This window comes from Phyllobates terribilis, unplaced genomic scaffold (assembly GCF_046119375.1).
Source record: "Phyllobates terribilis strain yellow unplaced genomic scaffold, ASM4611937v1 Scaffold_3__8_contigs__length_932513732, whole genome shotgun sequence".
NCBI lineage: Eukaryota > Metazoa > Chordata > Amphibia > Anura > Dendrobatidae > Phyllobates > Phyllobates terribilis.
In genome coordinates, this window is record NW_027362763.1 from 312,829,488 (window position 1) to 312,845,918 (window position 16,431).

General features: G+C 43.2%; 1 protein-coding gene across 1 annotated transcript in view; it reads right to left on the bottom strand.

Annotated features, from left to right (window-relative positions):
* Nucleotides 1–388: 388 nt before the first annotated feature.
* Nucleotides 389–16,431, bottom strand: part of LOC141258538 (cingulin-like) — a 51,914-nt gene continuing 35,871 nt past the window's right edge. The window contains exon 2 of the mRNA XM_073673518.1: nt 389–595. Within this exon, the coding sequence (XP_073529619.1) occupies nt 389–595 (207 nt within the window). The remainder of the gene's footprint in view (nt 596–16,431) is intronic.

The following is a 16,431-nucleotide window of genomic DNA, read 5'->3' on the forward strand; positions in this document are numbered from 1 at the left end:
GATCTCTGAGAACATTTCTCCAAGGTCTTGGCTTTGGATAAGGCGGTTAGCGCAATGAAATGAGACATCTTGTGAACCTGTCCATCACCACTAAAATAACTCTATTAGGGTAGATAAGTGATGACATCTACTGATGAATGAGTCCGAGGTCTACTGGGAATCGCTAATGGTTGGAGAGATCTAGGCGGATGAGTCTTAGAATGCACACAAACACTACAAGCAGCTACATACTCCCGAACATCCTGATGCACCCCAGACCATCAAAAATGCTGAGTAAGGAGATCAGTGGTGGCTTTACTACCAGGTTGTCTGGCCAAGACAGAATCATAACTTTAAGATGGAGATTCACAGGTACGAACAGTTTACCTAATGGACAGGCAGCAGGGGCTTACCCCTGAGCCTCTAAAACCTCCTTCTCCAGATCAGAACTTATAGAAGCAAAAACTACCCCTTTCTGTAGTATAGGAACCAGTTCACAATTATCTCCACCCCTGGTAAAACAATGAGATAAGGCATCTGCCTTAATGTTCTTATTCCTCTGTCTATGCGTCACAAAAAGTTGAATCTGGTGAAGAACAACGACCATCTTGTCTGTCTAGGTGTCAGAAGCTTAGCAGATTCTAAATATAAAAGATTTTTATGATCAGTGATTAACATGACCGGATGAACTGCCCCCTTCAGAAAATTTCATCTCTCTTCAAAAGCCCACTTAATTGCCAAGAGTTCCCTCTTACTAATGTCATAGTTTTTCTCGGCGAAAGATAGTTTATTAGAAAAATATGCACACGGATGTTATTTACTAGGAGATGCACCCTGCGACAATACAGCCTCCATCTCAAATGTGTCAACTTATACAATAGATGGCTGTGTGGCGCCCCTGCGGGTTCAGTCACCACAGAGGTACTGCATCTCACCCAGAGGTGTGGTATCTCACTCTCAGGTAAGGATAGAGTGCTGCCCGGGACCCTAACACCTGCATCTAACACTACACTACTCCAGACCAGCAGGAGGGGCAAGATGCGTCGCGTCTGCGGAGGGATCGAGCCGCAGAAGGGACCGGCCCCTAATCAGTGAGAATTGCAAAGTTCAACTGGAAACCGGAGGCTTCTGTACTTTCAGGGTGCAGTTGCCACATCAGCACTCAAGTCGCCAAAAAGGTAACCACATAGGATCCAGGGAACTCCAGGTTGCCCAGAAAGATCCGAGAATACCGGCTTGGGACATTGCTTGGCGAGGCGCAGGGCAAGAAGGGTGAGGGCCAGCGCAGGAAGACGGCTGAGAAGGCCATATAGAACGGGGTCCTGTCAGGCACTCTTGAAACACCTGGGATTTTGCTGAACCCCTGCCTGGTGAACGCAGCGTGATGTGGGAGGTCGTAATCCGGACAGTGCAACCTGAGGAACTTATCAACTGTGAGTAAACTCTGAAGACTGCACCCCACTGTTTCTGTCAATTATTACTGCTGCGCCATCACCCCCTGCACTACACTGCACCACGACTGCTACTTCCATAACAGCAACATCTTTAACATCTACACTGCCCAGGAGCTAAGCTCTACCTGTGGAGAGCTAAACCAACTCTGCTGCATTAACAACAGCTCCAGAGGACTTGCTCCTCAGCGGCGGCTCCCTTTAGCCGCATACCACAGGTGGCATCACGAACTGTATATATAAGAACTTTAATTCCCCTGTAAATATTCCCCTTTTGATTGACCACCCTGGGTCACGGACCGGGTCACAGCCACTGTGACATCTCCCCTAGCAACGACCAGCCCAGCACCGAGTATCCCACGGCCCGGGGGGCGCGTCAGCTGAGTGACGTCGGGCTGTATAAGAATCGATGCAGATGCAAAACATTTCTTCAAGGTATCAAAAGCCTCCCTGGCCGGACTGGACCATTTGGAAAAGTCCGTCCCTTTCCTGGTCATATCGGTCACAGGATTGCCCACTGCTGAAAAGTTCCTGATGAACTTACGGTAGTACTTGATGAAACCCAAAAGCCTTTGTAACGCCTTTTAATCCTCAGGACAATCCCAATCCAGTACTGCCCGGACTTTCACAGGATCCATGCAAAAACAAGCAGACAATAAGAAATCACACAGAAAAGAGATCTCCTGAACTGAGAACATACATTTCTGTGGTTTGACAAATAACTTCTTGTCTCTGAGTATCTGTAAGATCTGCCTGATATGTAACTAATGTGACTCAAGGTCAGATGAATAAATCAATATGTCACCAAGATAAATCACAACAAGCCTACCTTCCAGGTGTCTACAAATGTCATTCACAAAATGTTTGAGAGGAGATAAGAAGCCGGGCTGATCCTCCGCGCTGGTCCAGAGACACACAAGGATTAATAATAAACCAAAACTTTCCTTATTCCATGGCCTACGCGTTTCGTGGCTACACTGCCACTTCCTCAGGGCAGGGAATAAAGAAAGTTTTGGTTTATTATTAATCCTTGTGTGTCTCTGGACCAGCGCGGAGGATCAGCCTGGCTTCTTATCTCCTCTCATTTGTTTACTGATCAGCGGGGTCTCCTGCAGCGGCCATCTGACAGGTGCTTCACAGTTGGTTGTGACTCACACAACCTCAGAAGGTGAGTCAGACTGATTGTGGGACCTGGTATTTACTTTTATACGGATAAAGCCCTATGTGCGCTGTCTTTCCTATCATTCACAAAATGTTGAAAGACGGCGGGAGCATTATTCAACCCAAATGGCATCACAAGGTTTTCATAGTGACCCTCAGGTGTATTGAAGACTGTCTTCCACTCATCCCTCTCCTTAATGCAAAGGAGATTATAAGCACCCCTGAGGTCAAGTTTAGAAAAACACTTGGTTCCTACTATCTGATGAAAGAGGTCAGGGATGAGAGGGAGAGGATATGGATCCCGGACCGTGATCCATTTAAGCTCGCGAAAATCAAGGCAGGGGCACAACCTCCCGTCATTTTTCTTTACAAAGAAAAACCCAGAAGACGATCTGATATGGCCCTTTGCCAGACTTTCGGCGACATAATCCTTCATTGCCTGCCTCTCTGGACCACAGATATTATATAAACTGCTTTTTGGCAGCTTAGCGACAGAAATAAGATTAACGGTGCAATCATGTGGACGATGGGGGGGTGAGTTCTTCACCCCTGTTCTGAAAACACATCCCCGAAGTCAGACAGGTAGTGCGGCAGAGATTGGGTACCCATATATATACCCAACTCGCTCCATTTAACCACCTCCCAAGTCTGCAGGTCTACCACAGGATTGTGTAGCATAATCCAAGGTAGTACAAGAACCGCAGGAGAGGGCAAGCCCTCTAGCACATAACAGTCAATTAATTCAGAGTGCATGGCCCTATCTGTAGGTGTAACTCATGAACTACCTGAGTAAAATATCCCTGGCTGAAGGGTACAGAGTCAATGGCGATTATGGGTATAGATCTAGACAATTTATGTTCTTCGAAACCTTGGTCCCGGATGAACCTGGCGTCAATAAAATAAAAACCCACCCCACTGTCCAGAAAGGAAGAGATTACCACCCTATTTTGCCAAGATTGATCACAACCGGCAAAAGAAATTGTTACCTACCCACAGAGGAAATAAGCACAACCGGGTTGCTAACTTCCCTGCAACCCAGGCTCCTTAGTTTTCCGGCGGCTGTTTACGGTGTGATATGGTTGGACAAAGCACCCACAAAATGAATCTTTCCACCACAGAAGAAGCACACTCCCCCTTTACACCAAACTACTGCTGGACCAACAGAACGAGTTGCACCATCCACCTGCATGGGTTCCTAAGTTGACTCAGACCTAGGTTCCCTGGACCCCGAGCCTTCCACAAATTGGAGTGTCTCCTTATGTCTCTGGCGAAGACAGCGGTCCACACGGATAGCCAGAGACATGGCCGCCTTAAGGGAAACCGGACTCTTATAAAGGGCAAAGGCATCTTTTACCCTCCCAGATAACCCTTGACTAAACTGGCTGTGGAGCGCTGGGTCATTACACTTGGTGTCAGTGAACCACCTCTGAAACTCAGAGCAATATTCCTCCACAGGCCAGACAAAGCGTAGACTCAGCCAGGGAGACATGGTCGGGGTCGTCGTATATGTGACCCAGCGCCTGAAAAAATTCCTCAACTGACTGCAACTACTGAGAGTCTGCAGGGAGAGAAAATGCCCAGGCTTGGGGATCACCGTGAAGGAGCAAAATTACGATCCCCACTCGTTGCTCCTCGGTTCCTGAGGATTGAGGATGTAATTTAAAGTAACACTTACAGGCCTCCCTGAAAACAACAAACTTGCCCCACCCCCCAGATAACCCATCAGGCAAAGCAATCTTGGGCTCCACCAGGGGTTGCCTGGGAGTCACAGACCCTAAACCAGATGGGTTAGGGTCTGTGAAACAGCAGAGTTTAGATCTGCCACCTCCAGCCTAAGTTGCAGCAGTTGCCCAGCCAGAGAGGTGACTGGATCCATAATGGATCAAAAAATAGTATGGCCAGAGTTAATGTCACGTAACTGTTGTTTTATATCCCGGGGCTAGGGGCTCCTTCCCTATCGCTAAAGTTAGGGGTGCCGTAGCTATCCCTGCTCCCCGAATTACTTCTAATGGTAAAGATGCCCGGTCCATGTGCCTTGCTGAGCTCCTGAATCAGTCTTAATCTGCCCCCTTCCCCACACAGGGAAATGGGGAGTAGTAGTGTATGTGAATGCACAACCCAGACTAACAAGAGAAGACGTACAGGGATAAACAAAAATAGCAATCATACAACAATGCACTCGCAAACAACAAGGTGGAAGACCAGGAAATAAAGGGAAGGAAAAAACAAAATAGCAGAAGATGAGGACACACACATAGTTTAATCACCAAGCATCAGTCTTTTAGATCAACACCATATATCTCCTCAAAAACACCTCCAGCTCCTGAATCAGGCAGTATAAAACTAACTCTGGCAATCCTAGACTGCAAGAGGCGAGTATATATGTATAGCAACAGGGAGTGGCCAGCACTGAACAGCTGAGATCATCCAAGCAGGGACTCTCAGAGGCTCTCAACTGACCAGATTAACCCCTGAGCTGCCAGAAGAAACCTGCACTGTTTAATATGATGATGAAGTGCTTCTAATCAGTGCAAGAGTATGTGAAATCAGACACCGCGGTCTTCTGAACCACTCTTTGTCGCAGTAAACCCATGACACTAACCAATTTACCATTATTTTAATAAATGTGCTAGGGATATGATTTTGTGGCACTTACTAATATATAATTACTCAGTTTCTCATCCTCCACTTGTTAGTGACATCTTTCTCACAGACTGCAAAGCTTTCCAATTCTCAAAATAGTAGATGGTGAAGAATAATATGACCTGATCTGTCCACATGTCTTTTCCAATTAATAAAATGTTCCTATTTGCATTTTTTTTTTAATTGGAGGAGATTGATGGACAGGTTACCCCAGCCGTAGCCATTTTAATGTCAGCAGCTATATAGGGTGTGAGAAACGCTGTACTAAAAAGTTGGAGAAGAATTTGTAATACTTATAGTGGTCAACCCTTTTAAGATTTTCTTATAAATAAAATGTGTGCTAATTCTAGTTTCAGGAAATAAATGTTATTGAATTTAATGTAATATTTTCCAATATACTTTCTATACCAATTTCTCATGGTTTTCAAGTTTTCTGCTTGCAGTCATTCATAAAGAACCTTCATTGTGAGTGAAAATCTGTCATCTGGTCATGTGATGGACACACAGGTGCGGGTCTGATTACTGTTTAATTATGTGTATTGGTGAATCCTATTCATCTTAATAGGGCTTGCAGAAATCAACCCCATTTGGATGAATATAACTGATTTTTGATTGCAGATTTTTTTTTGCAAATCAGCAGAGAGTTTCACGCTGTGCACCTGTGTGATCATCAAATGACCAGGACAGATTTTAATCCCCTTACTGTAAGCAAAGAAGAGTCTTGAATGACTACAAGCAAGATTTGTAAAACTGTGTATAACTTTGTATAAGGGCTCATTCGCATGACCGTATTTTTGGTCTGAGTGCTGTTCGTGAAAAAAATGGACAGCACTCGGATCAATGTTATTCAATTGGGCAGTGCCGATGAGCGATTTTTTGTTTTACAGACAAAATCAGCGTGTGAAAACATTTTTATTCTGTAGTTTATTCTGTAAATCGGATGAGATTCACCCACTCAAGCCTATGGATGCGCGAAAAGAATTGGATGCCATATTGAGCTACATTATAGAATGTAGAGATACGTACATCGCAATTCTGTAACATAGGAAACTGTAAATGGTCTCGTAAATGATCAGTAACTGCTACTGTAAAAAACGGATTGTATTCGGACTGCAGACGGATTGTACACAGATGACAAATGAGAAAAAAATGTCCTCGTTTTCTGGATGAAACTGAACGTGTTTTATACACTTGTGTGAATCTACTGTAAGGACAGTTGCAGAAGACCATAAGTTCTCCATCTGAGAAAATCGGTTATGTTAATCACACTCTGATAAGACTCTAATCAGAGTGTGATCAGAGTGTGATATACTCTGCCCAGTTTGCACCACTCAGCTAACACAGTATGAGCTCATGGTTTTATTTGCACCGTTTTGAGGTAAGTAGGACTTTTTTTTCTTTTTTTTCTTTGTGAAACAGGATAAAACAGAAATCATATTTTTTACACCATTAACTATTTGGCATAAGTGACATGGTACATTTATTCTATGTGTCAGTACAGTTACAGTAATACCCAATGTATATATTTTTTGTTTTACCAGAGGTGGGAATCACGTATTTAGTAACAGGTTCCCTGTTTGCGTGTGGGAGAAAAACATATCTCTTCTGGTAGACCACAGCCATATACAGACCCTTCTCACCCTTTAAATAAATGTATTGGTAAACAAAATGAAAGGCATATTACCCTTTTGACAAATATAGTAGATTTTACCTGCAGTTATTTTTAACAACACAGCTAACATGCATTGATATCTCTGAGCACAGATAATGTAGATGTTGCCTCAGTCCTATGTAACACCACAGATCACACAGTGATAACTCTGGGTACAGATAGTGTAGTTGGTTACACGCAGTCCAATGTAGCGCCACAAGTAACACAGTGATAACTTCTTGAGAACAGATAGTGTAATAGATGTTACTCGCCATCCTGTTACACCACAGAAAACAAACAGTTATAGCTCTGAGTACAGTTGATGTAATAGATTATTATTATTAATATTATTATTATTATTATTATTAATAATAATAATAATAATTATTATGATAGCACCATTTATTCCATGGCACTTTACATGTGAAAATGGGTATACATAATAAAAAACAAGTACAATAATCTTAAACAATAGAAGTCACCAACTGTTAAAGGAGGAGGGAGGACCCTGCCCGCGAGGGCTCACAGTCCACAAGGGATGTCACTTGCAGTCCCATGTAACACCACAGATAACACATAGATACTGTAACTTTGAGTAAAGTGTTAGCAGAGGATTAATCCGCGTGACATCCAGAGTTTAGAACACAGAATGTAGGTTTATTCATATCCAGCATAGGCACAGCATGGAGTCTGGTGTTACTGCAGCATGAGGAGAAATAAAACATATATCAACAATACAGGAAGAGAAGGAGGGGGCATCCTGTCTGTGTGAGTTTTTTTTTTTTTTTTTAAAACACAACTTTGTTAACAACCTCACAATATGCACAACATATGAAACAGCACAGTAGTTGTTGCAATACACATACAGATTAATATGTATTATTCCAACACCCCCACTCAACAACTACTTATCCTCTTAGTCCCATTGTGGTTCTCAATTCTTGGAACCTAGCTCGTGGCAATGGCTTTGTCATAATGTCAGCTACCATCTTATCAGTTTCACAATAGACAAACTGAATTATGCCACGATCTATCAAATCACGTAGATGATGATGTCTGACGTCAATGTGCTTGGTTCTAGCACTGATCTTTTCACTGCATGCAAGTTTAATGCATCCTTGGTTGTCCTCATAAATTACAGTCGACTGAGTTGACGGTTTGCCAAGATCGTCCATCAATTGTCTTAGCCAAACAACCTCCTGGCTTGCATAGGCTGCGGACACATACTCCGCTTCTGTAGATGACAAGGCAACAGACACTTGTTTCCTACTAGACCAGGAGATTGAACTTTCTCCAACTTTAAACAAGTATCCACTTGTGGATTTACGATCACGTGAATCACCAGCCCAATCCGCATCTACATAGCCGGCAAGTTCTAGATCTCCTGCTGCAGATAGTTTTAAATTTACATCTTGCGTTTCTTTCAAATATCGGAGAAGTCTCTTAACAGCATTCCAGTCTCTTTGGCGCGGTTTTTCCACATATCTGCAAAGGATTCCAACTGTTGTTGTGATATCCGGTCGAGTCATAGTTGATATGTATAGAAGTGCCCCCACTGCCTGACGATATTTCTCATTGTTAGGCAACAGGTCATCTTCTTCCAGCTTCAGGTAGGATGGTTCCATTGGGGTTAATATACCTTTGGCCTCTGACATTTTAAACTGATTCAGAATCAAATTAATTTTTGCACTTTGGTTTAGAAGAAAACTTCCATCTTCCTCTCTCTGGATTTGGATTCCTAGATAATATGTCACACTTCCAAGGTCTTTTGTTTCAAAGTGCTGATTCAGAATTTCAGTCATTTTTCCAATTTCTGCGTCGTATTGATGAACAACAATCACGTCGTCCACATATAAGAGAATATACATCCACTTTCCATCTGTATATTTTGTGTAGAAGCACGGATCTGCTTGACCTCTTTTAAATCCTTCTTCCAACAAGACTTTATTCATCTTGGTGTTCCATGCTCTTGCTGATTGCTTAAGACCATAGAGAGATTTTTGTAGTTTGCAAACAAGATTCTCTTCACTTCCTTTTACATAACCTTCAGGTTGAGTCATGTATAAGTCCTCCTCAATGTCACCATTTAAAAAGGCAGTTTTTATATCCAAATGTCTGACATACATCTTTTGTACAGCAGCTACAGCTAACAAAGCTCTGAACGTGGTCTGTTTAGCGACTGGAGCAAATGTAGCATCGTAATCTTCGCCATACTTTTGAGAATATCCTTTTGCGACTAACCTTGCTTTGAATCTGTGGACTTTACCTTCAGAGTCATATTTGGTTTTGAAGACCCACTTGCACTTGAGTGCCTTTTTGCCCTGTGGTAGCTTGGTGAGTTTCCAAGTTTGGAGTTGATGAAGCGATTTGATTTCCTCATTAGCTGCATCGATCCACTTTGTTCTTTCATGGACAGGTAGTGCTTGCATTTCATTCCATGACTGCGGCTCTGATTCAGGTAGTGTCTTGACAATGTAGGATAGACGTTTAGCTAGTATACCTTTGTTTGATCTTGACGATCTCCTGATTTCAGATTCACCTGATTTTTCTGTTGCTCCTTCATTAGTTGAAGAATCCAGCCAGACCTCTACATCCTCCTTGTTGCTGTCTTGTAATTGTGACTTCAGCTGGACTACTGGCGTGATGTCACAAAACTTAGGTGATACAAAGTTCTCATCAATCACTACATCTCTACTTATTGTGACCTTGTTTGTTTCTGGGTGTAGAATCCTATAACCTTTCTGGGTTTCGCTGTAGCCTACCAGGATACCTTCCTTAGCGTGAGATTCCCACTTAGTTCGCTTTTCTTTGGGAACATGTACAAATGCTTTACTTCCGAATATTCTTATGTGATGTAGTTTTGGCTTTCTGCTATTCCATTGCTCAAATGGAGTTTTCTCTGTAGCTTTACCTGGTAGTCTGTTCTGAAGATAGCAAGCTGTCATGATTGCTTCACCCCAATATGCTGTGGGCAGATTTGCATCAAATAACATGCTTCTTCCACTTTCACATAGTCTTCGGTTCCTACTTTCCGTGACACCATTTTGCTCTGGGTTGTACGGTACAGTGGTCTGAAATAGGATTCCATTTTTCTTTAAAATGCTCTGTGTCTCATTACTTGTATATTCAGTCCCATTATCTGCACGTTGAATCTTTGGCATTCTTCCAAATTTATTATATACTTCAGCTAGGTATATTTCAAGTTCCTTCTTGCTGTGAAGCAGGTGGACAACTGTATATCTTGAATGATCATCAATAAATGTGAGAAAATATCTCTTCTTCCCTGGAGTCAGAGTGCTCATTGGACCACAGACATCTGTGTGTATTAAATTTAGTGGCTGTGCTGTTGTTGTACTAATTCTCTTAGGAAAAGCTTTCCTAGACATTTTCCCTTTGATGCAGCCAGTACACTTCATTGTCTGGTTACATAGATCAATTGTAATATCCTCAGCTAGTTGCTTTTGGACTAACTTTCTTATTGCTTCTGGGTCTCTGTGTGCCAGACGCCTATGCCACACATGAATACAGTTTTTATGCTCTTCTTGTTGTGCTGTATACACACACTCTTTGTTTTCAGCTGATAAAGTTCATCTGTGATGTTTCCCTCTGCTAGTGTGTGACCTTCCTTTGAGATGATGCAGCTATCATGCTTAAATGTAACTTCATTTCCTTGTTTTGTGAGTTTCTTCACAGATAGTAGATTACTTTCAAGACTAGGCACATACAGCACATCCTTTACTGGGATCTTCCTGCTTTGTTTTGGTGAGATTTGACAATCAATATAACCATATCCTATGCCTTCTGAAGTCATGTACTGACCATTAGCCATAATCACTTTCTCTGATTTACTTTGGTCAAGCTTAGAAAAGAAGTCTCTGTTATTAGTCATGTGACTAGTTGCTCCAGAGTCTATACACCATGCATGCTTTGATGTATTTGCACTGACAGTAAATGCAGTTTCAGTATTCACAGAATCATTTTCTCCAGATACAGCACTTTTAACCCTTTGATGACTGCTTTGCTTTTTCAGCTGATTCATTCTAGCTTTCCAGACTCTGCAGTCAGCTTTCAAATGTCCTGATTTCTTGCAAACAAAACATTCACGTGTTTCTTTTATGTGCTTCCTGTTATCAGTTAGGTTTTGTGTCTGTAAAGCAGATTCTGTGTTGCATGTCTTACTGTTTAGACCTTCTGCCTTTCGCTTATATTCATCTATGAGCTTCCCCCTGACATACTCCAGTGTAAGCTCATCATCTGGACGCGCATCTAGTGCGGTTACAAGCGTATCATAGCTCTCTGGAAGGCCACTAAGCAGTAATGCGGCCACAAGAAAGTCCTTTAAATCTTCCCCAATGCCTCTCAGGCGTTCTACAACTTCCAGAACACTTCTTATGTAATCCTGCATATCCTGGCCTTTCTGTAGCTTAGACTGGTACAGCTTTCTCATGAGATAGAGCTTATTGCTTAAATTTATCCTCTCATGTACCTTTTGCAACTGCCCCCACATTTCCTTTGCAGTATTACATTTACACACATGCACAATCTGGTCATCATCTATACTGAGTGATATGGTACTTTGTGCTTTCTGATCCATCTCTGTCCACTCCTGTGGCACTGGGTCAGGTATAGGCTCCTGTGTGTATTTCCACGTAGCTTCTCTTATCAGCAGCATTTTCACTTTGAATTTCCAGGATTGATAATTCTGGTTAGTGAGACTTGGCACTGTAAATTTCATGGAGCTGCTGCTGGTGGCCATCTTTGCTTCTTCTCAGTTTGCTGTCTTTCTTTCTTTTCTTTCCTCTGTGTTCTGGGGATCTGTGACTCTGGGACTCTGGGACATCTGGTACATCTGATACATCTGGGCCCATAACCGTTTAGCAGAGGATTAATCCGCGTGACATCCAGAGTTTAGAACACAGAATGTAGGTTTATTCATATCCAGCATAGGCACAGCATGGAGTCTGGTGTTACTGCAGCATGAGGAGAAATAAAACATATATCAACAATACAGGAAGAGAAGGAGGGGGCATCCTGTCTGTGTGAGTTTTTTTTTTTTTTTTTTTAAAACACAACTTTGTTAACAACCTCACAATATGCACAACATATGAAACAGCACGCAGTAGTTGTTGCAATACACATACAGATTAATATGTATTATTCCAACATAAAGGTAGTATGATGGATGTTACCCACTGTCCTGTAACAGCAGAGAAAACACATAGTGATAACTCTGAGTACAGATGATGTAGTAGATGTCACCTGCAGTTTTATGTAACACCACAGAGAACTCACGATTAGTGTTGAGCGATACCTTCCGATATCAAGAAATATCGTATCGGATTGGATCGGGCCAATACCCAAAAAGTATCGGATATCGCCGATTCCGATACCGGAAACCAATGCAAGTCAATGGGACACAAATATCGGAATGAAAATAAACCCTTTCTTTCCTTGTAGGTTAATTCTACATGAAGTAAAACAACTAAGAATAATGTAGAATGACATGAAAAGCCGGCAATTCAGCAGCGGCATTCACCGGTACCCGACAATTTACAACAGAAAGAATAGAGCATCACACATAGATTAGATAGATAGAAACATGTCAGTCACATATATATGAAGTACAGTGACAGTGTTGCTTACTGTACTTGTCATTTAGTGTAAAGGATTTATTAAAAAAAATATTAGTGTTTTCGTGCACCGTCTCTTTAAAAAAGCCGGCCGGCAATTCAGCAGCGGTACCCGACAATTTATAACAGACAGAATAGAGCTTCACACATAGATTAGATAGATAGAAACATGTCAGCCACATATATAAGAAGTACAGTGACAGTGTTGCTTACTGTACTTGTCATTTAGTGTAAAGGATTTATTTAAAAAAATAATAGTGTTTTCATGCACCGTCTCTTTAAGAAAGCCGGCCGGCAATTCAGCATCTGTACCCGACAATTTAGAATAGAAAGAATAGAGAATCACACATAGATTAGATAGATAGAAACATGTCAGTCACATATATATGAAGTACAGTGATAGTGTTGATTACTGTACTTGTCATTTAGTGTTAAAATAAAGGATTTATTTAAAAAAAAATTGGCGTGGGGTTCCCCTTAATTTTAGGCTCTAGCGGAGGTTAAGCAGACAGCTGGGGCAAATGTTTGAAGCCTGGGAAGGGGGTAATACCCACGGAGCTTCCCAGGCTACTAATATCAGCCCCCAGCTGAATGCCTAGCCTTTACTAGCTATTAAAATGGGGGAACCCCCCAAAAAAAATAACGTGGGGTCCCCCCTAATTTAATAGCTAGCACAGGCTAGGCAGACAGCTGGGGGCTGATATTAATAGCCCAGGAAGGGTGCCATGAATATTGGCCCCCTCCCAGGCTAGAAACACCAGCCGTCAGCCGCCCCAGAAATGGCGCATCCATAGGATGCGCCAATTCTGGCACTTAGCCTCGCTCTTCCACGCTGCCCTGGTGCGGTGGCAGGGGGTAATAGGGTTGGGGTTGATGTCAGCTTATAATGCCAGCTGACATCAAGCCCAGGTTAGTAATGGAGAGGCGTCTATAAAACACCCCCATTACTAACCCCATAGTCAAAGTTAAAGAAAAACACAAACACCCAGAATAAAGTCCTTTAATTGAAATAAAGACACAATCCTTTATTGTTCTAAATTAAACCATACTTACCATCACGCCCATTCCAGCTGAAGCCAACGATCTCCTGCAATAAAAGTAAAATAATAAAGCAACCTCATCCTTACCTTTCCATGGTTCCCACGACAGCTTCAGCTCTGCTACATCGAGATGACAGGCTGGACCGCAGCAGAACGCTGCCATCCAGCCTGTCATCCCGCAGACACTGAGAAGCGCAGGCATGCTTGCGCTCCTCAGTGTCTCTCTGTGACGTCATCCAGATGAGCCGAGTTCATGTCCAATGAACTCAGCTCACCTCATGCACGTCACTGACAGCGTGGGAAAATTCTCACGCTGAAGTGCTGAGTGCAGGAGAATTTTCCGACGCTGTCAGTGACGTACATGAGGTGAGCTGAGTTCATTGGACATGACCTCGGCTCATCTGGATGCCGTCACAGCCAGACACTGAGGAGTGGAAGTATGCCTGCGCTTCTCAGTGTCTGCGGGATGACAGGATGGATGGCAGCGTTCTGCTGCGGTCCAGCCTGTCATCTCGATGTAGCAGAGCTGAAGCTGTCGTGGGAGCCATGGAAAGGTAAGGATGATGTTGCTTTATTATTTTACTTTTATTGCAGGAGATCGTTGGCTTCAGCTGGAATGGGCGTGATGGTAAGTATGGTTTAATTTAGAACAATAAAGAATTGTGTGTTTATTTCAATTAAAGGACTTTTTTCTGGGTGTTGTGTTTTTTTAAATACTTTACTAGAAATTCATGGTGGTCATGTCTAATATTGGCGTGACCCCATGAATTTCGGGCTTAGGGCCAGCTGATAATGCCAAGCTGGCCTTAACCCCTTTATTACCCAGTGAGCCACCGCACCAGGGCCCTGGATGAGTTGGGTACAGCGCCAGAAGATGGCGCTTCTATGAACGCGCCATTTTCTGGGGCGGCTGCGGACTGCAATTTGCAGCGGGGGTGGCCCAGAAAGCTTGGGCCTCCCTGCGCTGCGGATTCCAGCCCCCAGCTGCCTAGTTGTATCTGGCTGGGCACAAAAATAGGGCGAAGCCCCACGCATTTTTTTTTTTAATTATTTCATGAAATTCATGGAATAATTAAGAAAAAAAGGGCTTCCCTATATTGTTGTGTCCAACCAGGTACAAATAGGCAGCTGGTGGTTGGGGGCAGCCCATTCCTGCCTGCTGTACCTGGCTGGACACAAATATAGTGCGAAGCCCCACGTCAATTTTTTTTTAATTATTTCATGAAATAATTTTTTTAAAAAAGGGCTTCCCTATATTGTTGTGTCCGGCCAGGTACAAATAGGCAGCTGGTGGTTGGGGGCAGCCTGTTCCTGCCTGCTGTACCTGGCTGGACACAAATATAGGGCGAAGCCCCACGTCAATTTTTTTTAAAATAAATCCTTTATTTTAACACTAAATGACATTTGAGGAGTTAATAAAGATGCAGTCCCTAAATTATTATTTATTTTTTAATTAATTTTTCCCAAAACTTTTGACGTGGGCTTCGCCATATTTTTGTATGCCAGCCAGGTACAGCATCCAGCTTCTATGAACGCGCCATTTTCCGGGGTGGCTGCGGACTGCAATTTTCAGCGGGGGGGGTTGGGGGCAGAAAGCTTGGGCCTCCCTGCGCTGCAGATTCCATCCCCCAGCTGCCTAGTTGTACCTGGCTGGACACAAAAATAGGGAGAAGCTTCAAGTATTTTTTTTTTTTAATTATTTCATGAAATTCATGAAATAATTAAGAAAAAAAGGGCTTCCCTATATTGTTGTGTCCAACCAGGTACAAATAGGCAGCTGGTGGTTGGGGGCAGCCCGTTCCTGCCTGCTGTACCTGGCTGGACACAAATATAGTGCGAAGCCCCACGTCAATTTTTTTTAAATCATTTCAGGAAATTCATGAAATAATTAAAAAAAATTGATGTGGGGCTTCGCCCTATATTTGTGTCCAGTCAGGTACAGCAGGCAGGAACGGGCTGCCCCCAACCACCAGCTGCCTATTTGTACCTAGCCGGACACAACAATATAGGGAAGCCCTTTTTTTCTTAATTATTCCATGAATTTCATGAATTTAAAAAAAAAAACGTGGAGCTTCGCCCTATTTTTGTGTCCAGCCAGGTACAACTAGGCAGCTGGGGGCTGGAATCTGCAGCGCAGGGAGGCCCAAGCTTTCTGGGCCCCACCCGCTGCAAATTGCAGTCCGCAGCCGCCCCGGAAAATGGCGCGTTCATAGAAGCGCCATCTTCTGGCGCTGTACCCAACTCATCCAGGGCCCTGGTGCGGTGGCTCACTGGGTAATAAAGGGGTTAAGGCCAGCTTGGCATTATCAGCTGGCCCTAAGCCCGAAATTCATGGGGTCACGCCAATATTAGACATGACCACCATGAATTTCTAGTAAAGTATTTAAAAAAAACACAAACACCCAGAAAAAAGTCCTTTAATTGAAATAAACACACAATTCTTTATTGTTCTAAATTAAACCATACTTACCATCACGCCCATTCCAGCTGAAGCCAACGATCTCCTGCAATAAAAGAAAAATAATAAACCAACCTCATCCTTACCTTTCCATGGCTCCCACGACGGCTCCAGCTCTGCTACATCGAGATGACAGGCTGGACCGCAGCAGAACGCTGCCATCCAGCCTGTCATCCCGCAGACACTGAGAAGCGCAGGCATACTTCCACTCCTCAGTGTCTGGCTGTGACGGCATCCAGATGAGCCGACAATGAACTCGGCTCACCTCATGTACGTCACTGAAAGCGTGGGAGAATTCTCCTGCACTCAGCGCTTCAGCGTGAGAATTTTCCCACGCTGTCAGTGACGTGCATGAGGTGAGGTCATGTCCAATGAACTCGGCGCACCTCATGCACGTCACTGACAGCGTGGGAAAATT